This window comes from Bufo bufo, chromosome 8 (assembly GCF_905171765.1).
Source record: "Bufo bufo chromosome 8, aBufBuf1.1, whole genome shotgun sequence".
Lineage (NCBI taxonomy): Eukaryota > Metazoa > Chordata > Amphibia > Anura > Bufonidae > Bufo > Bufo bufo.
Window position 1 is genome coordinate 6733810 of NC_053396.1, and position 26565 is coordinate 6760374.

The 26565-nt window shown below is 45.5% G+C and overlaps 1 protein-coding gene across 2 annotated transcripts; it reads right to left on the reverse strand.

The window, feature by feature from the left end:
- Nucleotides 1–17074: 17074 nt before the first annotated feature.
- SAPCD2 (suppressor APC domain containing 2) lies at nt 17075–23685 on the reverse strand. Of its 2 annotated transcripts, none has more exons than XM_040405860.1 (6): nt 23253–23685; nt 20862–20995; nt 18668–18802; nt 18289–18387; nt 18072–18179; nt 17075–17912 (listed from the first exon to the last, which is right to left on the reverse strand). In XM_040405860.1, the coding sequence occupies exons 1-6, from the start codon at nt 23659–23661 to the stop codon at nt 17784–17786; spliced, it is 1014 nt and encodes a 337-aa protein (XP_040261794.1). In that variant the 5' UTR covers nt 23662–23685; the 3' UTR covers nt 17075–17783. The 2 variants fall into 2 exon arrangements, with proteins under 2 accessions (XP_040261794.1, XP_040261793.1); XM_040405859.1 differs by having other exon boundaries at nt 20862–20998.
- Between the last annotated feature and the right edge of the window lie 2880 nt (nt 23686–26565).

Below are 26565 nucleotides of genomic sequence, written 5' to 3' on the forward strand. Positions count from 1 at the left end.
ATAAATTAGAGATGCTTGGCAAATACATTTTGTACAAAATATTTGAGCCCGTCTGCCACACGTCAAGGCGATCTCTGTAAGACGGGAACCTACGACTAAGTTGTACCTGTTAAGTGCCATGACAGCAACCATGAAATTCGGGGGGTGTAGGTTCCACATGCATGCTGGGTCCCCTTTGGTTTTTATAATTTTTGGTGCCAAAATGGCCTCCATTGAATACAGGGGATGCAAATACCAACATGCATGCCGAGTCCACTACCCACTCCATACCTCTCCTGGTGTCAGGGGCTTCCAGTGAGTGGGGAGGAGCAGGCTTACAGAGATCGCCTTGACGTGTGGCAGACGGGCTCAAATAATTTTGTACAAAATGTATTTGCCAAGCATCTCTAATTTATTAGCATAGCATTACAATATGTTTTTGTACTTTATTTGGTTCGCAGAGAGCTGTTGCATTACATGTTGTGTTGTTTTGTGTTTTCAGTCATAGTAGCATGCACCTGCGCATTGGGATGTGCTGATTAACCCCTTTTGTGTACAGTCATTGCTATCGGATTCCTGACAGTAATCCCACTGATGCTTCCGAGATTCCCACAAACTCCCTGTTTCTACAGTCTCCCTAAGGTCCATAAAGGCCTTCCTCCTCTTATTGTCTCAGGCGTGGGGAGTCGGACACAAAACATCAGCATGGATGTGGACAATGTCCTGCGACCATTTGTTTTGGCTCTCCCATCCTATGTACGTGATTCTTTGGAACTGGAGGGCATACAAATGGACGAAAATACTATGCTGGCTAGCTTGGATGTAGAGGCGCTGTACAGCTCCACATACCCCATGAAAAAGGGTGTGGAGCTGTGGCGGCCTATCTAAGTCAGCGCGGTACGTATCTATGGCAACACAATGAATTTGTGTTGGAGTTGCTTCATTTTATTTTGGGGCACAATGTATTTCTGTTTGACGGTTGTATGTACCACCAGCTCAGGGGGGTGGCAATGGGGAGCCCTTGTGCACCAACCTTTGCCAACCTCTACCTGGGCAGGTGGGAACGGGAGGTTATATTTGCTGCTTACATCACTCTATGGCTACGATACATTGATTAAGTATTGATTCTCCGGACTGGGAACACTGTGGTTTTTAACAACTTTGTGAAGGATCTTAACAAAAATGACTTGGGGCTATACGTTACGTCAGAAATTCACAATAATCAGATCACCTTTCTTGATCTGACTATTTATAGAGATCAGGACGGAGGTCTAGGTACCCGACTTTTCCGAAAAAAGACAGCGACTAACAATTTGTTAAAATGGGACAGCCGTCATCCGATTGTCACGATCCCTCCCGTGACAGAGGTTAGAAGATCTGAGAGACTTGCATCACGTGAGGTTATCCGACGGCCTCTCGGTTTCACTTTTCAGTGTTGTTGTTGGTATGACCACACCTCTTGTTTCAGGTGCAGCTTGTGGTCATTACTGCTCCTCTATTTAGTCTAGATTCACACTTCCTATCATGCAGTTGATATTATCTGCCTGGAGTTGGAAGAGCTGGTGTGTGGTCCTCATCTGTGTTCCTGCTCTTCTTACTAAGCCTCAGGGAAACGCTGGTTCGTTCATCTGGGAAGGAAGCAGTGGTCTCAGACCCTGTCACTACGCCTAGGGATTTTCAGGGTGTCTAGGGCCTAGGTATCCGGTGTATGGATATTCTCACCTTTAGGGTCTATTCATACTGACAGGAGTCAGGGCTAGGTTTAGGGTTTTCCTAGGTGGTGACCTTTTCCTTTCCCTAGCCAAGAGGCCTAGTTTCAGGTCATTTTCCTTCTGGTGTTCCTCACCTCCCCCTACATTGTGACATCGATGCCCCTTAAGCAAGGTATTCCCAAGCGGCAATACCTGAGACTGCATCGAAATTGTTCCGAGATATCAGACTACCGTGTGGCAGCCAGACACCTGCAAAATAGAGGATATCCCCAACATGTCTTAGCCAGAGCTTACCAACATTGTCTGGCAGTGAATCGAGACATTCTACTAGAGCCTAAAATCGCCACATCGCAAAACAAAACACAACCCGCACCTTTGATGCAGCTCATAAGACCGTACGCGAGGTATAGGGGAATCTTGAAATCAGATCCCGATGTGGGGCACCTCATTGAGGACAGACCGGTAATTACATACCGCCGCGGATGCAACCTTAGGGATAGACAGGTTAACGGTTTTCAGCAATCCCCTCCCATAACCACCTGGCTTAGCACTAACCGCAATGGCACTTTTCAATGCGGCGTGTAGTGCGACTGGAGTAGGAGACAGTTTTACCAGTACAGTCACCAAAAAAAACGTTTGCAATTAGATCCGTCATTAATTGCAAAACGAGAGGGGTTATTTATTTAGCCACATGTAACATGTGGGAAGCAAATACGTGAGGAAGACCATCCGGGAGTTCCAGAGACGGATTGGCGAGCATCTTAATGATATCCGCAAATGCTCGGATACCCCAAAGGCACGTCATGTGGCTATCACCCATGATAATAAAATGGAGCTGGTGAGAAGATCCCCAAGAGGGAGGAGGGGGGAGACTCTTTGATAAGAAGCTAGGAGGAGGCACAATGGGTATTCAGATTGCGAACTGTGCGTCCAGAGGGATTGAACGGACAGATTTATTTTATATGTTTTATCTAACTCCTGGACAATTTCTGTTTAGTTCGCGTCTGAGATGGTGGCATCCATTGTTTATGTCCTCTACTAGGCACCGGAATGGTGTAATTATCCCCCTGCATTTCATCCCCCCAATGGACATATGTCCCTCCCTCCATATATTGTCAATGTATATTTATCTACACTTTCATGGGTCTGTCATTTAGATACACGTTCCCCTCTCCTAATATTGTATATCTTCCTATACTCATATCGTGCGCTATGCGATCAATCTCACCGCTCATTACAGTATTGATGCCACGGTCCACCATATGTTTAACCGCTGATATTATCCCTTATGATATTTGATATATTTGACACTCCCTACTATGATCGCCTCGTATAGTGAGCTGGAGTAGTGGTCGTTGGTGCGTGGCGACCTGGCGGCACCTCCATCTCTCCCATACGCTGGTTCAGTCAGATGGGAGGGGTATTACCACCACCCTAGCACCGACCCCGCTGCCTCACCACACGAGGCGTCTATGTGTAGAACACCAGCTACTCCTGATAAGCAGATTTACAAAGCGAAACGCGTAGAGTAGACTTTAGGGTGAAGCTAGTTTTTACACAGAAAGCCAGGTAGACGTAGCTTTCTGTGCAAATAGAAGCAACGGGGACTTGGAATCATGGGCGGAACTACCTGCAACATTGTAGCAATCTCCTCTGCTGTACAGCGGCTGAGTATCTCACACCTGGACACATTGTATTCTACAGCCGACTGCCTTATATAGTTTGATCAGCGGATCAGTCATTTACCTGGTTACTTGAATGAGGGGATATATTTCCTCTAGTAACTGCAGGTATTTTTGGATATACACTATTATTTAATAAAATTTGATGTTTTAGTTCTCAACGTTCCAAAGAGCAGTGATTGGCCGACTATAAAGCTTCCTTCTGACTCAGTCATTCTAGGACAGTGTTCATTCCGAGGACGCAGGAAGACAATGTCACATTGTAACATAAGGAACATCTACATTGCACTCTAGCCAACTTGCCTTTAGGGATGGGAGCAAACAAATGCACAAGTGAGAGACGTATTTCCTGCTTCCCCATACACCCAAAATGTTTTAATTACCCGGGTCTAGGCTGAGAAAGAAAGGCCTTCCCAGCAGTAATGAGCTAGTCGTTTGGGCTGCACGTCCAGCTAACAAGTCTCCATTTCTTGGCTCCTACTTCAGTCTTTAATCATTTTCGCACCATGTTCTCAAGCTGCCAAAACTTCACAAGTTACCCGGCCAGTGTGGCATTTAGATAATGAGACAGCTGGATGGAATTCAGGAAAAAAGATTACACAAGATAGACTCCATTATGTTCGAGCTCAAGGAAGAAAGAGAACATTTATGGGACACAGATTCATGACAAAATATAGGAAGACAACAACAAGAATATAACTACTATAATACTGCCTGCTATGTACAAGAATATAACTGCTATAATACTGCCTCCTATGTACAAGAATATAACTACTATAATACTGCTCCCATGTACAAGAATATAACTACTATAATACTGCTCCTATGTACAAGAATATAACTACTATAATACTGCCTCCTATGTACAAGAATATAACTACTATAATGCTGCTCCTATGTACAAGAATATAACTACTATAATACTGCTCCTATGTACAAGAATATAACTGCTATAATACTGCTCCTATGTACAAGTATATAACTACTATAATACTGCCTCCTATGTACAAGAATATAACTACTATAATACTGCTCCTATGTACAAGAATATATCTACTATAATACTGCCTCCTATGTAAAAGAATATAACTACTATAATACTGCTCCTATGTACAGGAATATAACTACTATAATACTGCTCCTATGTACAGGAATATAACTACTATAATACTTCTCCTATGTACAAGAATATAACTACTATAATACTGCTCCTATGTACAAGAATATAACTACTATAATACTGCTCCTATGTACAAGAATATAACTACTATAATACTGCTCCTATGTACAAGAATATAACTACTATAATACTGCTCCTCTGTACAAGAATATATCTACTATAATACTGCCTCCTATATACAAGAATATAACTACTATAATGCCGCCTCCTATGTACAAGAATATAACTACTATAATACTGCTCCTATGTACAAGAATATAACTACTATAATACTGCTCCTATGTACAAGAATATAACTACTATAATACTGCTCCTATGTACAAGAATATATCTACTATAATACTGCCTCCTATATACAAGAATATAACTACTATAATACTTCTCCTATGTACAAGAATATAACTACTATAATACTGCTCCTATGTACAAGAATATAACTACTATAATACTGCTCCTATGTACAAGAATATAACTACTATAATACTGCTCCTCTGTACAAGAATATATCTACTATAATACTGCCTCCTATATACAAGAATATAACTACTATAATACTGCTCCTATGTACAAGAATATAACTACTATAATACTGCTCCTATGTACAGCAATATAACTACTATAATACTGCTCCTATGTACAAGAATATAACTACTATAATACTGCCTCCTATGTACAAGAATATAACTACTATAATACTGCTCCTATGTACAAGAATATATCTACTATAATACTGCCTCCTATATACAAGAATATAACTACTATAATACTTCTCCTATGTACAAGAATATAACTACTATAATACTGCTCCTATGTACAAGAATATAACTACTATAATACTGCTCCTATGTACAAGAATATAACTACTATAATACTGCTCCTCTGTACAAGAATATATCTACTATAATACTGCCTCCTATATACAAGAATATAACTACTATAATACTGCTCCTATGTACAAGAATATAACTACTATAATACTGCTCCTATGTACAGCAATATAACTACTATAATACTGCTCCTATGTACAAGAATATAACTACTATAATACTGCCTCCTATGTACAAGAATATAACTACTATAATACTGCCTCCTATGTACAAGAATATAACTACTATTATACTGCCTCCTATGTACAAGAATATAACTACTATAATACTGCTCCTATGTACAAGAATATAACTACTATAATACTGCTCCTATGTACAAGAATATATCTACTATAATACTGTCTTTTGTGTACAAGAATATACGATAAACACCGCCTCCGAAGTACAAGAATTTTATGGCTATAGCACTGGGTTAGAGAGTTTTCCGTTGCCACAACAGGTGCAGTATAATTATGTATGCTCGCCCCAGGGTTCTATGCTGGATAGTTTACATATGGAGCTGCTGTGCTCCACCCTGTACATGGATCTGGTGCCGTCACTTCTGCAGCAGTTTACATTGGATAGGATATATGTTTGGCTCACAGTTCTCGGTATTCTATGTTGGATTCCGGAAGAGTTATCAGATTTTTCCAGCTGTGTGTTGTTAAGTAAAAGCCCATCCTGGAGCTCACGGACTGTACATCACATGAAGAGGAGAATAAATCACATGCTAAGGAGGAGCCCCGACTTTAAAGCCATAATAAACTGAGTATCACGTCAGCTGCAGATCGCTGTTCTGGAGGATCACCACCCTAATGAGCACTCTACAGCCCTGGGGATTTCTGTGTGGACATCTCCAGTATTAACTATCACATCTGTCAGATTTACAGTCATCATCTAATCTGCAGAAGAAAGTCAAAATATACCTCAACCACAGGCGCTAATTTATAGACCGCGAATCACCAAGAATAATCTGTGAAAGCATAATGTACCGGTACCTCCTAATTAACTACTGCACGACTGAGGCATCTGTATGATGCATAATAGTTATATTCCTGTACATAGGAGGCAGTATTATAGTAGTTATATTCTTGTACATAGGAGCAGTATTATAGTAGTTATATTCTTGTACATAGGAGCAGTATTATAGTAGTTATATTCTTGTACATAGGAGCAGTATTATGGTAGTTATATTCTTGTACATAGGAGCAGTATTATAGTAGTTATATTCTTGTACATAGGAGCAGTATTATAGTAGTTATATTCTTGTATATAGGAGCAGTATTATAGTAGTTATATTCTTGTACATAGGAGCAGTATTATAGTACTTATATTCTTGTACATAGGAGGCAGTATAATAGTAGTTATATTCTTGTACATAGGAGCAGTATTATAGTAGATATATTCTTGTACATAGGAGGCAGTATAATAGTAGTTATATTCTTGTACATAGGAGCAGTATTATAGTAGTTATATTCTTGTACATAGGAGCAGTATTATTGTAGTTATATTCTTGTACATAGGAGGCAGTATAATAGTAGTTATATTCTTGTACATAGGAGCAGTATTATAGTAGATATATTCTTGTACATAGGAGGCAGTATAATAGTAGTTATATTCTTGTACATAGGAGCAGTATTATAGTAGTTATATTCTTGTACATAGGAGCAGTATTATAGTAGTTATATTCTTGTACATAGGAGGCAGTATTATAGTAGTTATATTCTTGTACATAGGAGCAGTATTATAGTAGTTATATTCTTGTACATAGGAGGCAGTATTATAGTAGTTATATTCTTGTACATAGGAGCAGTATTATAGTAGTTATATTCTTGTACATAGGAGCAGTATTATAGTAGTTATATTCCTGTACATAGGAGCAGTATTATAGTAGTTATATTCCTGTACATAGGAGCAGTATTATAGTAGTTATATTCCTGTACATAGGAGCAGTAATATAGTAGTTATATTCTTGTACATAGGAGCAGTATTATAGTAGTTATATTCTTGTACATAGAAGGCAGTATTATAGTAGGTATATTCTTGTACATAGGAGCAGTATTATAGTAGTTATATTCCTGTACATAGGAGCAGTATTATAGTAGTTATAGTCTTGTACATAGGAGGCAGTATTATAGTAGTTATATTCTTGTACATAGGAGGCAGTATTATAGTAGTTATATTCTTGTACATAGGAGCAGTATTATAGTAGGTATATTCTTGTACATAGGAGCAGTATTATAGTAATTATATTCTTGTACATAGGAGCAGTATTATAGTAATTTTATTCTTGTACATAGGAGGCAGTATTATAGTAGTTATATTCCTGTACATAGGAGCAGTATTATAGTAGGTATATTCTTGTACATAGGAGCAGTATTATAGTAATTATATTCTTGTACATAGGAGGCAGTATTATAGTAGTTATATTCCTGTACATAGGAGGCAGTATTGTAGTAGTTATATTCTTGACAATTTTCTTTTTATTGAAAAGTAGCAAAAAGTTGTTACACCAGTGACCTTGCATCATAGTGATAAGGCAAAAAGAATGTACCATTGCAGCACCAGGGTGGATAGGCACATCCCCCAGACATGTCTAAGCAGTATTAATAATGCAATTAAACAGACCAGAGATATAGCATGAGGCAAAGATAATACAGCATAACATCCATATGATAGGCCCTAGTTGATCCTTTTGGGGACACGCCTTGGACATACATTAGTGTGTACTTGTGTCGGTCACCTGGTTTACAGGGACAATTTATCTAATTGGTGAACAGCAAGGCAACGGCCTCACAAAAAACATTCATAACCATAACGTGAATCTCTAAGCACATCTTGTAAAAGTATAAGGCAATCTGGTGTTGGAGGTAAAGTGAAGTAGTTCAGATCGTAAGGGTCAGATGACCTTTATTGAGTAACTGATGTTTGTGACAAGCGATAACGTAACCAAGGGTTCCACATTTTAGCATGCTTCTCATGAGATCTATTCTCCCAGCTGGCTAGTTCCTCCAGGCGCTGTATATGATCTACTTTATTCATCCAATGGGTTAAAGTGGGGGGATCTACACTCAGCCACCTTTGTGGAATGATCAACCTTGCCGCTTGAATCAGTTGAGTGGCTAAGCTATTCTTAGAAGGGGAAAGATCTTTGGTGGGTAACCATAGAAGGACCAACTCAGGAGACAAAGTTATCCTCTTGTGTGTAATAGAGTTAATGGCCTTAGATACCGTCGCCCAAAACGGCTGTATCAGCGGACAGGACCAAAAGATATGTGAAAGTGTACCCACACCATCTTTACATCTCCAGCATTGATCACTGGGACTCAAACCCCTGAGGAACAACTGTTTCGGTGTCATATACCATTGGGTGAGTACTTTAAAAGAGTGCTCTTGTACCTTGACGCACCTGGAGAAGCCGTGTGAATGTGCATATAGTCTAAGAACCTCCGTCTCAGTGAAGGACCTATTTAATTCTGACTCCCAGGTTTTCAGAAACAGAGGAGTGTCATTAGCTCTGGGAACGTTTAGGCCTAAATAGAATAGGGAGATCAATCTACTGTGTGGCGAGCTGGAGGACAGGATTTTCTCGAACCATGTTTGATCCTGTTTATGGATCTGTTTATCTATTAGAGTCTTACTAACTGCCTTAAAGTCAGCCAAGCTCAGAAAGTTAGAGGACTGCATGGCTAGGTGAAAGGGATGGTCCGCTGGTAAACTGCCTAGAGCAGCATCCAAAAACTCTTTGATAGTGAACTCCCTCAGGGAACTCCACGCTGGGGAAGTGCTTGTTAATGTAGGTCTTGCTGCAAAGGGGGCCAATTCTGCTGGCATGACTAGTGAGGGGGCACCCAACAAGCCGCGATCTTTGTTAAGTTGCTTAATCACCATACTTGTGCCTTTAAGTAGTGTATGGTTATGCAGAGATGTGGTAGTCAGACCCCACAATGCTGCTCTTTGTGGTTGAGAGAGTTGGAGTAACTCCAAGGCACCACCCAACGTTGAGCAGTTAGAAGCATGTAACTGCATCCAGCGTCTAAGGTGGATTGCCCTATAGTATAACTGAACATCCGGCAGTGCAAACCCACCCTGAGTCTTCCTCAGAATCAGTCTACTATAAGCTATCCTAGCTCCCCCCCCCCCCCCACAGATATGTAGAAAATAATCTCCGGATCTGCGTGAAAAAGGAGGAGGGAAGGAAGACAGGCAGCATCTGCATGACATATAATATCTTAGGTAACACAAAGGCCTTCAGCAGATTCTTTCTCCCCATCCAGGAGGTGTAGGGGATGCGGAGAGATCCTAATAATCTTTGTGTATCGGACACAAGGGGGGTATAATTCAGCTGGAAAATGTTCTCCAGTTTAGACGGGATATTAATTCCCAGGTAAGTGATGTGAGAAGTCTGCCAAATAAAGGGTGTTGTAGCTTTGAGGGAAGATACACTTTTTGATGGGGCTGTAATATTCATAACCTCCGACTTAGTGTAATTTACCTTGTAATTAGAGACTGTACCGAACAGTTCAAATAAGGAGAGGAGATGCGGGAAGGCCTCGACCGGGTTGGACACCATCACCAAGAGGTCGTCTGCATAGGCGACGTTAATATATTCAATTGTGTCTTTCTTGGCCCTAACCCCTCTTATACCAGGGTGGTCTCTAATGGCTTGGAGAAGGGTCTCCATCACTAAAATATATAGCGCAGGAGATAATGGACAACCTTGCCGGGTGCCATTATAGATGGGAAAGGAAGGTGAAAGGGTGCCGTTTACTCTGATTTTAGCACTCGGATTGGTGTAGAGAGTCATAATGGCTTTCTGAAATTGATCAGGGATACCAAACCTCTGCAATGTTCTCTCCATGAAGCTCCATTTAACCCGGTCGAAGGCCTTCTCCGCATCTACACTTAAAAGGATTAGTGGAGTACTATGCTTCTTAGCCCACTGGATTGCCGTGACGACTCTGCAGGAGTTATGGTTCCCCTCCCTTCCTGGTACAAAACCAGCTTGGTCAGGGTGGATCAGTTTGGGAAGGAAGGAACTAAGTCTGGTAGCCAAGATTTTGGCCCAAACCTTTACGTCGACGTTCAGAAGAGATATGGGCCTGTAACTCCCGCAGAGCGTGTGGTCTTTCCCAGGTTTAGGCAGTATGGTCACATTAGCTTCTAAAGATTGAGCAGGAAGATGCCCACCTGTAAGGAGAGAGTTGCACCAATTCGTGAGATGAGGACATAGAATATCTGCAAATTTCTTGTAATATCCTACCGGAATTCCGTCCGGTCCTGGACATTTCCCCAAGGGCATTGACCTCAGCACTTTCCCTACCTCATCCTCTGTTACCGGAGCAATCAGTGAGGACCCCTCTTCACTACTAAGTTGAGGCAAATTTAAGTTAGACAGAAAATCCTCCATCATAGAACTTGCTATTGGGTCTGTGCTAATAGAGCTTTTATCTAACCCATAGAGCTCCTGATAGAAATTTTTAAATTCCTTTGCTATGTCTACAGTTCTATGTAGTAATTTACCATCCGAAGCTTTTATACTGGGGATAAACATAGAATCTTTCCGTTGTTTTATAAGCGATGACATCAGCTTCGAACCTCTATCCCCATGAGAAAAAAACCGAAACTGCGCATATTGATACGCTTTGGCGTGGCAAATGTTTAGATGGTCCTTCAGTTTCGTTCTCAGGAGGAGGAGTTCTTGCTGTATTTTCAGAGCTTTAGACCTCTTATGAGTGGCTTCAAGATCTGAAATCTGCTTGAGTAAGGAATGAAGTGTTTGCTGTCTCTCCCTTTTAATTTTACATCCCAGGGCTATAAATTCTCCTCTCATGACAGATTTATGCGCCTCCCACACTATAGTCTGGGAAACCTCTGGAGTTAGGTTTTCTGCAAAATACCATGACAGCTTCTTTGATAAGGCCTCTACTGCCTCTCTTCTATCCAGTAAGGTTTCATTCAGTCTCCACTGCCTGCACTGGGAGGGTAGACTGGCAATATGTATAACCATCGACACAGGGGCATGATCAGAAATAGTGATAGGGTCGATCACCGTCTGTTCCACCATGTCTATGCAGGAGTTTGATATCAGAAGATAATCTAGTCTTTTGTAGACATTATGTGCAGCAGAGTAAAAGGTGTAATCCCTGTCTGTGGGATGCGTCAAACGCCAGGCATCAGTTAAGTTAGCATCAGCAATGTGTGCATTAATGCAGCCCAGGGTCCTCTGTGTTTGCTGAGTGGATCCGTCCGAGGTATCAATACTGGGATTCAGGGCCACATTAAGGTCTCCACCTACAATACAGATCCCCTCAGCAAAAGCCTTAAGTACCTGCATTGTCTTAGAGATCCATTCTTTCTGACCTCTGTTGGGACTATATAAACTCGCTAAGGTTACAGGTTGGGTGCCTATTAGCCCTTTCACCAAGATGAATCTACCTTCAGCATCTGTCTGGGTGGCTGTCATCTTAAAAGGTATACGTTTTGCTATGGCAATACCAACCCCTCTTTTGGCTTTGTCAAAAGTGCTCAGGAACCAATTATTAAAGTATCCCTTCTGCAGTGTGGGGACATTCGTGGTTCTGAAGTGCAGCTCTTGAAAAAAGCATATGTCTGTGTGGTACTTCCGCAGCAAACGAATGACTTGTGATCTTTTTTGCGGAGTATTGAACCCCCTTACGTTAAAGGATGTACATTTAATCAGCGACATCTTTTATGTGTGCATAACCCTCCTACAGCAGCCCAATATATTGTGCACAAGAGATTGGAAACTGTACATAACTGAGTATAACTGAACCCGGCCATTATTCCTTACAGAACTTAGGAACATGGCCACAGAACAGAACTTGGAGTGGGTACATCTGACAACTCCTAACAAGGAGCATACAGTCAGTATGCCGTCCACCCAGCTAATGCGCTGACACCAGGACTGCGCTAGTTTACCCCTGATGTAAGATATATGGGGGGGACCTACAGATCTTGTACAGAACATAGGTAACCAGCAGATCCAGCTAACCTGGTGCAGTACAATTAAGAATCTGGATGACATAACTCATTATACAAGCTTGTATACATTTTGACCACATATATGGGGACATGTATAACCGGAGCGAGACAGGAGCGTGACCGGAGCATATATATCAGGTTAACACACACAGCCTCATCCTGTCAGCAAATATACAGAACATAGTAATACTTGCAGGACTGATAAAACAGATATATATATTCGCCTCAGCTCAATATATTACTCACGGCATAAACAAATGTGAATTTAAGGCAAGCACTTAAGTCACAATATTCATGTGTCCCTGGATCTAGGGCCAATCTTCCTTCTTGGCATTGCTTTGGACCATCTCTGTACTCCTGGCAGGTCCGGCAATGGGACTCCGACCTCAGACGATGGCAGCCAGGACGGAATGTCTAACGGATCGGTCTGGAGTAGCTCCCAAGCTGCTGCTAGGTCTCCTGGAACCCGGATGGTGCATCTTCTGCCTCCGACCGCAAACGTAAGACCAAAAGGAAATAACCATTTATATGGGATCTTGATGTGCCTCAGATGGTCCGTCAGGGGTCGGAGGGCTCTCCTTTTGTTTAGCGTCGTTGGCGCCAAGTCCTGAAACAGCAGGATCGTAGCGCCCTCATGAGTGAGGTTTTTCTTTTCTCTGGCCGCTCTCAGTATGGCTGCTGTATCTGTGTATTTCAGCAGGCCACAGATGACATCCCTAGGGTTTTCACCCTCTTTTGGCTTTGGTCTGAGTGACCGATGGATGCGCTCTATTTCAATTCCTTCCGTGCTCTCTGCTCCCAGGAGACTGGCAAAGATGGCCGCCGCTGTTTCAGGTAAATCCTCGTGCTGGAACTGCTCTGGGAGACCGCACAGCCGAATATTTTTCCGCCTGCTGCGGTTCTCCTGGTCCTCGATGAGTGAGAAGGCATTATCCAGGGAATCCATGCAAGCTGCTGTATTATCTCCTAGCGTGCGTGCAAAGGAAATTATGGCTGCTTGATTCCCCTCCAGCGTCTCCACTCGGTGCCCTATTTGCTTAATATCTACTTTTATCTCCTGGAGCTCACTTAGTACTGGGGCAATAGCTGCTGAGAGAGCCTGTTGGAGAAATTTCTGTGATATAGGGGCTATGCCTGCCGGTTGCAGCCCTTCCTCTAGATCTCTGGTGGCACTTTCAGCTTCCTGTGACCAGTCGTCTGGTTCATGTGGCGCCATCTTAGCTGCCTCCCACACAGCACCGGAGGTCTTCTTTTGCAGGTATTTCTCCATATCTGATGAACCTCTGTCCGGCTTCGGAGAGTCGGTCTTATCTTTAGGGAGGTATCTGCCAACTTTCCCCATAATTTGATGAGTTATGGTGCAATATAAACCAGGATGCTGGAATGCATGTAGAGGAGCTTCTCCTACATGCGTCTGCTCAGGTCAGCAGTCAGACTCCGCCCCGTAGTAGTTATATTCTTGTACATAGAAGCAGTATTATAGTAGTTATATTCTTGTACATAGAAGGCAGTATTATAGTAGTTATATTCCTGTACATAGGAGTAGTATTATAGTAGGTATATTCTTGTACATAGGAGCAGTATTATAGTAGTTATATTCCTGTACATAGGAGCAGTATTATAGTAGTTATAGTCTTGTACATAGGAGGCAGTATTATAGTAGTTATATTCTTGTACATAGGAGCAGTATTGTAGTAGTTATATTCTTGTACATAGAAGCAGTATTATAGTAGTTATATTCTTGTACACAGGAGCAGTATTATAGTAGTTATATTCTTGTACATAGGAGGCAGTATTATAGTAGTTATATTCCTGTACATAGAAGCAGTATTATAGTAGTTATATTCTTGTACATAGGAGCAGTATTATAGTAGTTATATTCTTGTACATAGAAGCAGTATTATAGTAGTTATATTCTTGTACATAGGAGCAGTATTATAGTAGTTATATTCTTGTACATAGGAGGCAGTATTATAGTAGTTATATTCTTGTACATAGGAGCAGTATTATAGTAGTTATATTCTTGTACATAGGAGCAGTATTATAATAGTTATATTCTTGTACATAGGAGGCTGTATTATAGTAGTTATATTCCTGTACATAGGAGCAGTATTATAGTAGATATGTTATTGCACATAGGAGGCAGTATTATACACTAACGAGCAAAAGGGTAACAATGTTTTGCACTTGTGACTTTCAGGCTCCATATCTCACCATCCACTACGGCTTGGAACGTGAGACTCCCATCATTTTATAGACCTTCACCTCAGCTATCTCGTACATACATTGGACTTGCAGCTATTTAGCATCTGATTAGTTCTGCAGAGTCTTCTCATGTAATTGCATCGTTACCGTTTTGCTCTTAAAATTCTAAATAAATTTTTATTATCTTGTAAATCCACCTTTGTCTTTCAGCGCGGCCTGAATCCTTCTGGGCATGCTCTCGCCCGAAATCTGTCCCTAGGTCTCTTGTACACATTTCCAATGTTGGTGCAGACCGGTCGACTCTTTTGGGTACAAATACATCCTTTTCTTCATCTCCACCCACAAGTGTTGGATTGGGTTGAGGTCTGGGGACTGATCCAGCCCCTCTACTTCAAATCCCCATTTTGGCCAAAATACCGCCATCGATGAGCTGGATGACGCTGCTTCTCTTTTTTTGGGAAATCTTCATGGCGGCTCCTGGATCTGAACCAGGGACACTTGGGAATCAACCTAACACGCTGAGCTATGCGGGAATGTGAGGACAGGTTGTAATTTGTAGTATCCAAGAAAAAAAATTATTGTTCCACCACCGGGAGCAAAACAGTAACCAAGAACCTGCAGAACTAATCAGATGTTAAGTAGCTGCGAGTCCAATGTATGTATGAGATAAAAGGTCTATAAAATGATGGGAGTCTCACGTTCCAAGCCGTAGTGGATGGTGAGATATGGAGCCTGAAAGTCACAACAAGTGCAAAACACTGTCAGTGTACGTCACTAGGGAATGCCTGCTGTGCACGTGGATTTCCAGCGGATCAGCCCTCACACCCCTCGGACCTCTCCCTGTCAGAGTCCACCCGGGTTATTTGAGAAGGGCGGAGGTGGTGATAACATTAATACCTGGGGCAGGGATAGGATCAATTACCTTTCTGTTATCAATAACGTCCCGGTCTTCATGTCCGATCCTTCCGCAGGGTTAACTATATTATTAGAAACCACCAATTTATCCCCTGACAAAATACAGGATTTAAAAAAAAAAAAACATTTCCAGAAATAGGGTAAAAGGAGCAAACTGTGAAAACAACATAAAAATAAAATTTTAAAATGATAGGAGAAAAGATCAAAATCTACTCAAAGGTGATTGATTGCTTTCAACTTATAGGCCGTCATGATGGGCAATTTAAGCGAAGAGTCCTGTAATGTGTTTAACAGATGCCAATCTGGGTTCAGGTCCTGGATGTGACTCCAAGATAGTCAGGACCTAACAGTGGTCCCCGACAGACCGGGAGCTTCATTATTACTGAACTATCCCTCAAATGTGACATTCCATAATCCTCAACACGGATGTTCCATTCTTTCCAGGAGAGAATTGGAGACTGAGAACAGAGCGACCTCTAGTGGTCAACCCCTGGTTCTGTATAAAATTCAGAGCGACCTCTAGCGCAGTGTTTCCCAACCAGTGTGCCTCCAGCTGTTGCAAAACTACAACTCCCAGCATGCCCGCACAGCCAAAGGCTGTCTGGGCATGCTGGGAGTTGTAGTTTTGCAACAGCTGGAGGCACACTGGTTGGGAAACACTGCTCTAGCGGTCAACCCCTGGTTCTATATTAAATTCAGAGTGACCTCTAGCAGTCAACCCCTGGTTCTATATTAAATTCAGAGCGACTTCCAGCGGTCAACCCCTGGTTCTATATTAAATTCAGAGCGACCTCTAGTGGTCAGCAGTGGAAGGACTTTTTCTACCAGTTTTACCTACAATCAGTGGGGCAGCAAGATCTATGGGACCCCAGCTTTCACCTCTGGTAACGTGCCAGTGTCGCCCATGGCCTCACTGTATGCTTGTGCCACCACTCATCAAGGTACATCCTGTACTGCAGATCTGACCAATGAGACCAGTACTATTAGAAGCTCTGCAGTGCAGGGTTAATGGCTCCTTAAAGGGGGTTCTGCATTTTGTTTAAACTGATGATCTATCCTCTGGATAGATCATCAGCTTCTGATCGGTGGGGGTCCGACACCCCGGACCCCTGCCGATCAGCTGTTTTAAAAGGCAGCGGTGCTGGCAGTAGCGCCACAGCCTTCTCGCTGTTTACCGCAGGCCCGGTATCAATGGCCTGGGCGCCCTCCATTCAAGGGAACAGAGCTTAGCCCCGCCCAGGCCAGATGATACCAGTCGTGACGTCACTGGGCCTGCGGTAAACAGTGAGAAGGCCGCGGCGCTACTGCCTTCTCAAACAGCTGATCAGCGGGGGTCCCGGGTGTCGGACCCCACCGATCAGATGCTCATCAGTTTTAAAAAACTACAGAACCCCTTTAAGTGACTACAAAGCGTTCAGCATTAATTAACTTAAATACTCTGTGCTGCTTTTTGAAATGGCACGTGATTGGGTGAATAAACTACAAATTTAGTACAAATTACACTGTGAAAATTTACGGTATATTTTTTTTTCCTTTTTAATCGCTGAGAAAACAAAAATCTGGAAAAATTCACAATTACAAAATTCTGACTTTCTGAGGTGACAGACCGTTGTGACTTCTCTGCTGAGATAGAAGTCAGCTTCTTGTAGCACTGGCGCAGAGATATTCACAACAGGTGCTGCCATCTAACAATCCCCCCCAAGCATAGGGGCTGATAATGCAATGGTCGGAGAGAAGATCTGAAACATAATCAGACAATCGCTTTCAATAAAAAATAAAATAAAGCAGTGTAAATTTGTGCAACTCATCATCAAGAGTACCGTCATCCGGGAAAGAAACGCAGAACCGTGCAGATCCCCCTGCGGGAGGTCACTGGAGCGACACACTGTGCTGGTGTGGACTCTGTTGCCACCATGTGGAGAATGTGTGTTACTGCGACGCAAACTTTCGTGACTGACTATGGGAGCGATTGTGTTTTGCCTTGACGACTTAAAGGAAGAAGATACTATTAAGAAACAGTTCCCGTCCGTCCTGGAGCAGACTGCGGGCTATAAACATTTGCAAAAATCTCTTTAGCAGCTAGGAGTGAATCCGGAGTGTTTCATCAGATAATAAAGTTTAAAAAGTTTTCTTTTTGTGCATAAAATACCAAGTCCTTGAAATCAGTCTCACATGTACCGCGAGAGGCAGAACCGTCTATACGGATGCCGTCTCCGCCACCGTCGTGCAGGGAATCCGTCTACATAAAGGTGGAGTCCATGGGGTTGGTTTCCTGATGACTTCGGGCCCTCGCCTCAAACAGCTGCTTGATTAAAGCCGACTTCTCCTGCTCCAGCTGCGTGATGCGGTCACTCTTATCCGACACTTCCTGCAAACGCCCAAAAGCAGACACTAATATCTGGAATCCTAATAGTTAAATTCCGATAATCCGTCATGTTTGTGACTGGGATGCCAGATTATTGGATAATACGCACACACATGACCCATGTTGTGAAACTACAACTCCCAGCATGCTGCAGACACTCACCTTTGTGAGCAGCCGATTCTGATCCTTCAGCATATTCAGCGCTTGCTGCTGCCCAGGGACGGGGTTTGCGGCAGGCGCAGAGGAGGATGATGAGGAGTGTACAGCCGCCTGATGGGGATACATAACGTTATACAACAGCCTCCAGGGGGCGACACAGATCATCAGCTGTTGCAGAAGTCCACACCCAGTCTAGAATACCCTTTTGCCTTGGTCTCACCTTGCATGGAGTCATCAGTTCGCTCAGACATCGATTCACATCCTGTAGTTTAGGGAGCAGATGGTTGAGGGGCCCCTGGTGACCCTCACTGCAGGGGTCCTGGAAGAAAAAACACCGTATCTGACGTCATCTCCTCTGAGACGTGCGGGTGACTAGTGCATTCAGACTGCAACGAACGGAACGTACTGCCATACTGCAAAGCATCATGGGCCCGAGTACTGGCCACGTCAGGTTCGCCATCTGCCGCAGAACCATATGCATTACCAGACACCTCGATCTCTGGCTGGCCAAGCAGAATTAGAGCTTACCTGAAATATGAATGCAGCACAGCGCCTCCTGTCTGCTATCTAGAGAACTGCAGCCAGAGGACGGCACTTACCGTTTTTGCCAGGTTCCTCTGCTGTTCCTGCACATTATGGATCTGCTGTAGGTACCAGTCCCGCGCCCTCTCCACCAGCTCCAGTCCCTGCAGCAGAAGATCCTTCTCATGTTCCATCTCCTTCATCCTCTGCAGCTGTAGAGAGACAGATCCGTCATCAGCAGGGGAGAGCGCTCGGCCCCGGGACCCTGTGTGCAGACATACTGCCCCCATCTGACCCCTCGGAGCCCAGGCAGTGGGGGCTCTGATAGCTAGGAGAATGTAGTATTTCCATCTTAAAGCGACGTGATAATTGCTAGAATATGCCATGAGAGCGTCACAGTACTGGTCCAGCGCAGGGTCTTCTGCACCGCGACGTCCTGGTCACCAGCAAATCTGTCCCTATGGCACTGGCTGACCTCTTACATGTGCTCTTGGCAGCTGAAGGCATCCGTGTTGGTCCCATGTGCCCGCATTGCTGAGAAAAGTGAAGTTTTAATATATGCAAATGAGCCTCTAGGAGCAACGGGGGCGTGGCTGTTACACCTAGAGGCTCTGCTCTCTGCACTTAGATTGACAGGAACAGGCAGTGTAAACGTCATCACACCTGGTCCTGTCAATGTAAGTGCAGAGGGCGCGGCAGTTGCAGAGAAAGCAGAGCCTCTAGGTGCAACAGTAACGCCCCCGTTGCTCCTAGAGGCTCATTTGCATATATTAAAACACATATGAACATTGGAGCACAGACGCCTTCAGGTGAGTGAATGGGGCCGGCTGCAGGTCTCAGGGCTAGCTTCATAGGAGCATGGCACCATCTAAACCGCCAACCCAACAGCTCTCCGACAACCCTGCTCCTTAACTCTAACGGCATGGGAAAAAGGTTGTCAGCTGCCATTCTAAATAACGGCAGGCTCCGCGGGATCATATAGGGCCACCGCGGGATCATATAGGGCCACACACAAAACATAAGATTCGTTGCAGAGGCAGCCATTGAGGTCTGACAACCCTGTGCCCACCCCCCTGGAGGTGACAAGGACATCATCTGGGCAAAGCGATCCTGTCAATTCCAAAAAGGGCTACTGCCGATTACCCTGATGGGGAGGGGGCGCCACCCAGCTTTCCTAGACTCCTGACCAGTAAATCGCACCGTCTTACTGACTTGGGTAGAGAAACTAAAGTTGGGGCTGTTCCCATCTCAGACACTGATGGCATGTTGCTAGGATAGGCCACCAATGTCAGAAGGTGAGGGCCCCGAAACCTGTCTCCAGAGCGGGCCCCTGAAGTGAAGGAGGGAACTCTGCACATGCCATTCACTGCTAAGGGAGTACCGGAAATTGCCGAGCGAGTACTCTTGGCTACCTTCAGAACTTCCATAGCCGAGAACTGGGGGGCGCCGAGCTGGAGCGGGAGCTCGGCTTCTCCTCGGGGGGCCCGTTCTGGAGATCGGTGCAGGTCCCACCTCTGGAATCAGCAACTTTCTGACACCGACGGTATATCCTAGCGATATGCCATCAATGTCCGAGATAGGAATACCCCTTTAAAAGCAAGAAGCCTGGAAATGACCCCCCTCCTCCTTCCCACCGACAGAGCGCATTCGTGCAAGGAACCGATTTCAGGCTCCGTGACCCGGCTCCTATTTTTACTGCATCCCCAAAATCCAAAGGGAGAAGCAACTGCCAGGAATATCTAGTGTGCACCAATGAGTCATGTGCATGCAAAAAAAAAACGGCCCCCAGGGGCCCACCTTGGCAGGGTACCCTGCTGGAAGATGATCGACTAGTCAGACTTAAAGGGCCCGTTACAGCGACTTGTGGCCGAGCTCCCAATGTGGTTGTGTTTCGACCCACAAGTTACTGCGATGCATCAGATGTTAAAGGAGTTCTCCAACTGTTTTATACCTATGGCCTATTCTTGGGACCGGTCGTCAGTATCTGATCGGTGGGGCTCCGACACCCGGGAGGTCGGCGAGCGCGGTGGCCTCCTCACAACTTTCCAAGCACAGCGCCATCCATTGTATAGTGGCTGTGCTTGGTATTGCAGCTCAGCCCCATTCATTTGAATGTGACAGATGAAGTGGAAGAGATGAAGTCAGCCGCGTGAATCAGTCGGAACACCCCTTTAAAATTCCAAATCTGCTGCGTTCACCATCATTTTACCAGCCCGACGCTGCGATCGCATATAGCATGAAGCTGCGTCCCCAAGTCGTCCTGACCCTTACCAGGGTGTAGTCCACTCCATTAGTAATGGTGTGTCGTCGGTGCTCGCCGCGGCTGCGCTGGTGCCGGCACTTGTCCGCCAGGCCTTGGCTCGTCGATTCGCTGTGCGACCTGCACATCGGCTTCACTCCTTCTCCTGCTGGGAACACAAACGAGACCCCCGAGGTTACCATCAATCCTTCTACATATAACGGGGGGCACACAGCAAAAACCAGTGGATGGCAACTAATCAGACGGCTGTCATGGCATGCTGAGAGTTGTAGTCACAGCTCTATATATCATATGGGGGAGGGGAGGCTCCTACTTCTCTAGACATCTGCTCCCATTTATATTTCATTACAATTCCCCGGACACAGAGGTTTTAATGAAATATTAAATGATGGTCATGTGACGTCTGAGAATCTTCTCCCGGGTCTTAAAGGGCCGGTCCCCTCTGAAAACGTCCCCAGCTTTCTAATGGACTGTGTCAGCTGCTCACCATTGTCAAGATTCTGGCTTGCCGACAGTGAATGGAACCACTCCAGCTACCATTCAGAGGCCGAGATGAGAAGGCCCCGTGACACAGGCCGCCATAATCCGCGTCCTGCAGCGGCCGTCCCGCGTTAGGGAACAGCCAGTTCTGCAATTGACCGTAAGAATCAAGAGAACAGATCCAAACCAGAGCGGCAGAGAGAAAACCGGACGTGTCGGCAGTCGGCTTTTCACCGTCACATGGAAGCGATTATAGGCTCAGATTAATCGCACGTTCACATTCCCAGCTGGAAAAGCAATCCTGGGGTCACCGCCCCCCCAATACCGGCGGAGATATACATGGTGGTCCGGCTACAGCCAATCATTTTCTTGTACTACAGTCACATCCAAAGCTTTATTGGCTATGCTGCCCATTGCTATAGGAAACGGTCAGCTACATTCCCTAGAGCAGGGCTGGCCAACCTGCGGCTCTCCAGCTGTTGTCAAACTGCAATTCCCACCATTCCCTGCTGTAGGCAGACTAGGCATGCTGGGAGTTGTAGTTTTGCAACAGCTGGAGAGCCGCAGGTTGGCCAGCCCTGCCCTAGAGGGCAAATCAATCGAAGTAGCCTGCAGGATGGTGAATGCAGCTCTGGAGGTGACTGGAGTACATAAACAAGTAAACGACTGGGGGATGGAGATCCTGGGAGAGGCCGGCGGTCACCTGGAGAGGGGGCAGGGTGGGGCGGCTTCTCAGCGCCAGCATTTGCTTTACGAGACGGGGTGTGATCCTAGGAGTATAGGGGCCCTCGCCAGTGACCAGTAGTGACGTCCTGGGGCCATACTGGGACAGCGAGTGCCACACGGGCGTTACAAGTGGCACAAAACACAGAGCTAGGGAGGGGCGACAACCAGAGAGCAACCAAAGATGGCGGTGTAGTCAGAGACGTCCAGGGAAGTGGGGCGACAATGGCTGCCATTAGTAACCTCTACAAGGGGTTGTTACCCAGCTTTCTGAGATTGAATAGAATGCAAGAGCTACAGTGAAGACCGACACATGTATAATGTGCAAAGGGAACTTTGCTCAATTTTGCAGGGTTTGTGAAAAGCTGGGCAACAGAAGGCAGGTCACTGTACTGCCACAGAGCAGGGGACTTTACATAGGACTGCAGGTAACTGTGCACAAATTACTTGTTCTGTAAGTTTCTTGGAAAGCTGGGTGACCACCACCTGGACTCCCTCTGTCACCCAGCATTCCTACCCCACTGAATGGTAAAGAGGTTCACGATGACGACCCCCGCATCACGAGGGTGGAATCAGCACAGCGGAGACTGCTCTGTGTCACCCAGCTTTCCAAGGAGTGGACAGAAGTGACCGGTCCTAGACTGAATACAATGAAGCAAACCCTCAGCTGTGAGAAGCAGTAGATCTATACGAGTTCTCAGCACCTTCTGAAAGTGCCCCCCGTTCTACACTTCAGCCCCTCCAGGAGGGCATAAGAAGCGGGGTCCTAGTGCCCCCCAGGAGGGCATAAGAAGCGGGGTCCTAGTGCCCCCCAGGAGGGCATAAGAAGCGGGGTCCTAGTGCCCCTATTCTGTACCCCAGGACGACATAAGAAGCGGGGTCCTAGTGCCCCCCCATTCTGTACCCAAGGAGGAGATAAGAAGCGGGGTCCTAGTGCCACCATTCTGCACCCCAGGAGGACATAAGAAGCGGGGTCCTAGTGCCCCTATTCTGTACCCCAGGAGGACATAAGAAGCGGGGTCCTAGTGCCCCCATTCTGTACCCCAGGAGGAGATAAGTAGTAAGGGCCTTGTGCCCCCCATTCTGCCCCAGGAAGGCATAAGTGGGGTCCCAGTGCCCCCCATGAGAACATAAGACGCAGGGTCCTAGTGCCCCCAAGGACGACATAAGAAGCGGGGTCCTAGTGCCCCCCACATTACCTGTCCGCGCTCTCCCGTCCCCCTCAGCACTGCGGCCGGGGTGGGTGCCGTTGATGTAGCGCACCCCCAGAGGTTGGGGCTTGCAGGTGTACCCCACTTTCCCAGGCGCTTTGGCCGGAGCTCCGGGCGCCCCCACCTGGTAGTTCTCCCTGTTCTGAGAGTTCAGCATTGAAGTCCGGAGACCCAGAACGAATCGGTCGAAAGTGAGGAATCCGTCGGGGGGCGCCACCTTCCTGAGGCAGAGCAGCACCCCGGGGGGCAGCTCCCGGGTGTCCGCCCCCCTCCAGCGGCTCTCGATCTCCTGGATGTGCACGTAGCCCCGGCGCTCATCGTCCAGGATGTCGAACAGGGTGCGCAGGCTGTGGAGGAAGGCGCGGGGTAACCCCTGGGTGCTGCACGCCGCCTCCATGAGCCCCGGACCTGCTGGGAGAGCCGGCCGTGACGTCACAATGCGCTCCTCCTGCCAGCACCTCGGCTCGGCGCTGATTGGTCAGAACACACCTCAGCTCGGCGCTGATTGGTGAGGACGCGGCAGACGTTCAGTTTGATTTTAGAATAGAGTTCTGGAGATGAAACACAAGAGGCGAGAGCACAGGAGCAATCACTGACAACTGCCGTGAGATCTCAGCGCTGACAACTGGGGCGAACACAGAACTGAATATACACCCCTGGCTCCACCTTGTGTTCACTGCATACAGATTATACAGCCACCACTAGAGGGAGCTCACAACATACAGGTTATACAGCCACCACTAGAGGGAGCGCACTACATACAGATCATACAGCCACCACTAGAGGGAGCTCACTACATACAGATTATACAGCCACCACTAGGGGGAGCTCACTACATACAGATTATACATCCACCACTAGAGAAAGCTCACTACATACAGATTATACAGTCACCACTAGAGGGAGCGCACTACATACAGATCATACAGCCACCACTAGAGGGAGCTCACTACATACAGATTATACAGCCACCACTAGAGGGAGCTCACTACATACAGATTATACAGCCACCACTAGAGGGAGCTCACTACATACAGATTATACAGCCACCACTAGAGGGAGCTCACTACATACAGATCATACAGCCACCACTAGAGGGAGCTCACTAGATACAGATTATACAGCCACCACTAGAGGGAGCGCACTACATACAGATCATACAGCCACCACTAGAGGGAGCTCACTACATACAGATTATACAGCCACCACTAGAGGGAGCTCACTACATACAGATTATACAGCCACCACTAGAGGGAGCTCACTACATACAGGTTATACAGCCACCACTAGAGGGAGCTCACTACATACAGGTTATACAGCCACCACTAGAGAGAGCTCACTACATACAGTTTATACAGCCACCACTAGAGGGAGCTCACTACATACAGGTTATACAGCCACCACTAGAGGGAGCGCACTACATACAGATCATACAGCCACCACTAGAGGGAGCTCACTACATACAGATTATACAGCCACCACTAGAGGGAGCTCACTACATACAGATTATACAGCCACCACTAGAGGGAGCTCACTACATACAGATCATACAGCCACCACTAGAGGGAGCTCACTAGATACAGATTATACAGCCACCACTAGAGGGAGCTCACAACATACAGGTTATACAGCCACCACTAGAGGGAGCGCACTACATACAGATCATACAGCCACCACTAGAGGGAGCTCACTACATACAGATTATACAGCCACCACTAGAGGGAGCTCACTACATACAGATTATACAGCCACCACTAGAGGGAGCTCACTACATACAGATTATACAGCCACCACTAGAGGGAGCTCACAACATACAGGTTATACAGCCACCACTAGAGGGAGCGCACTACATACAGATCATACAGCCACCACTAGAGGGAGCTCACTACATACAGATTATACAGCCACCACTAGAGGGAGCTCACTACTTACAGATTATACAGCCACCACTAGAGGGAGCTCACAACATACAGGTTATACAGCCACCACTAGAGGGAGCTCACTACACACAGATTGTACAGCCACCACTAGGGGGAGCTCACTGCATACAGATTATACAGTCACCACTAGAGGGAGCTCACTACATACAGATTATACAGCCACCACTAGAGAGAGCTCACTACATACAGATTATACAGCCACCACTAGAGGGAGCTCACTACATACAGATTATACAGCCACCACTAGAGGGAGCTCACTACATACAGATTATACAGCCACCACTAGAGAGAGCTCACTACATACAGATTATACAGCCACCACTAGAGGGAGCTCACTACATACAGATTATACAGCCACCACTAGAGGGAGCTCACTACATACAGATTATACAGCCACCACTAGAGGGAGCTCACTACATACAGATTATACAGCCACCACTAGAGGGAGCTTACTACATACAGATTATACAGCCACCACTAGAGGGAGCTCACTACATATAGATTATACAGCCACCACTAGAGGGAGCTCACTACATACAGATTATACAGTCACCACTAGAGGGAGCTCACTACATACAGTTTATACAGCCACCACTAGAGGGAGCTCACTACATACAGATTATACAGCCACCACTAGAGGGAGCTCACTACATACAGATTATACAGTCACCACTAGAGGGAGCTCACTACATACAGATTATACAGCCACCACTAGAGGGAGCTCACTACATACAGATTATACAGCCACCACTAGAGGGAGCTCACTACATACAGATTATACAGCCACCACTAGAGGGAGCTCACTACATACAGATTATACAATGACCACTAGGAGATGCTCACTGGATGTAGTGAGCTCTCTCTGGTGGTGACTGTATAATCTTAGGGTAAAAAATGCGTATAGCAGCACAGCGGAAAGATTAAAGCCTTATCTTGTGGTGGTGCCAGCCGTGTTGGGAGCCAGTCTGGAGTTCCCCCTTGGATGCATCATATATGAAGAAACCGCAGCACTCACTTGTCTTCAATTCTGTGGAATTTATTTCACCAGCAAAAAATGCAACGTTTCAACCGCAATGGTCTCTCTTAAGCTTGAGAAAGACCATTGCGGTCGAAACATCGCATTTTTTGCTGGTGAAATAAATTCCACAGAATTGAAGACAAGTGAGTGCTGCGGTTTCTTCATATATGACGTATAATCTCAGGGTGATACGTGGAGATGCTGAGTGTTTGGTCTCTTTCACAGTACCCTTTTTTTTTTTTCGTTTTGCGGGCCGTTTTTTGCGTTCCGTATACGGTCCTTATACGGAACCATTTATTTCAATGGGTCCGCAAAGAAAAAAAACGGAATGTACTCTGTATGC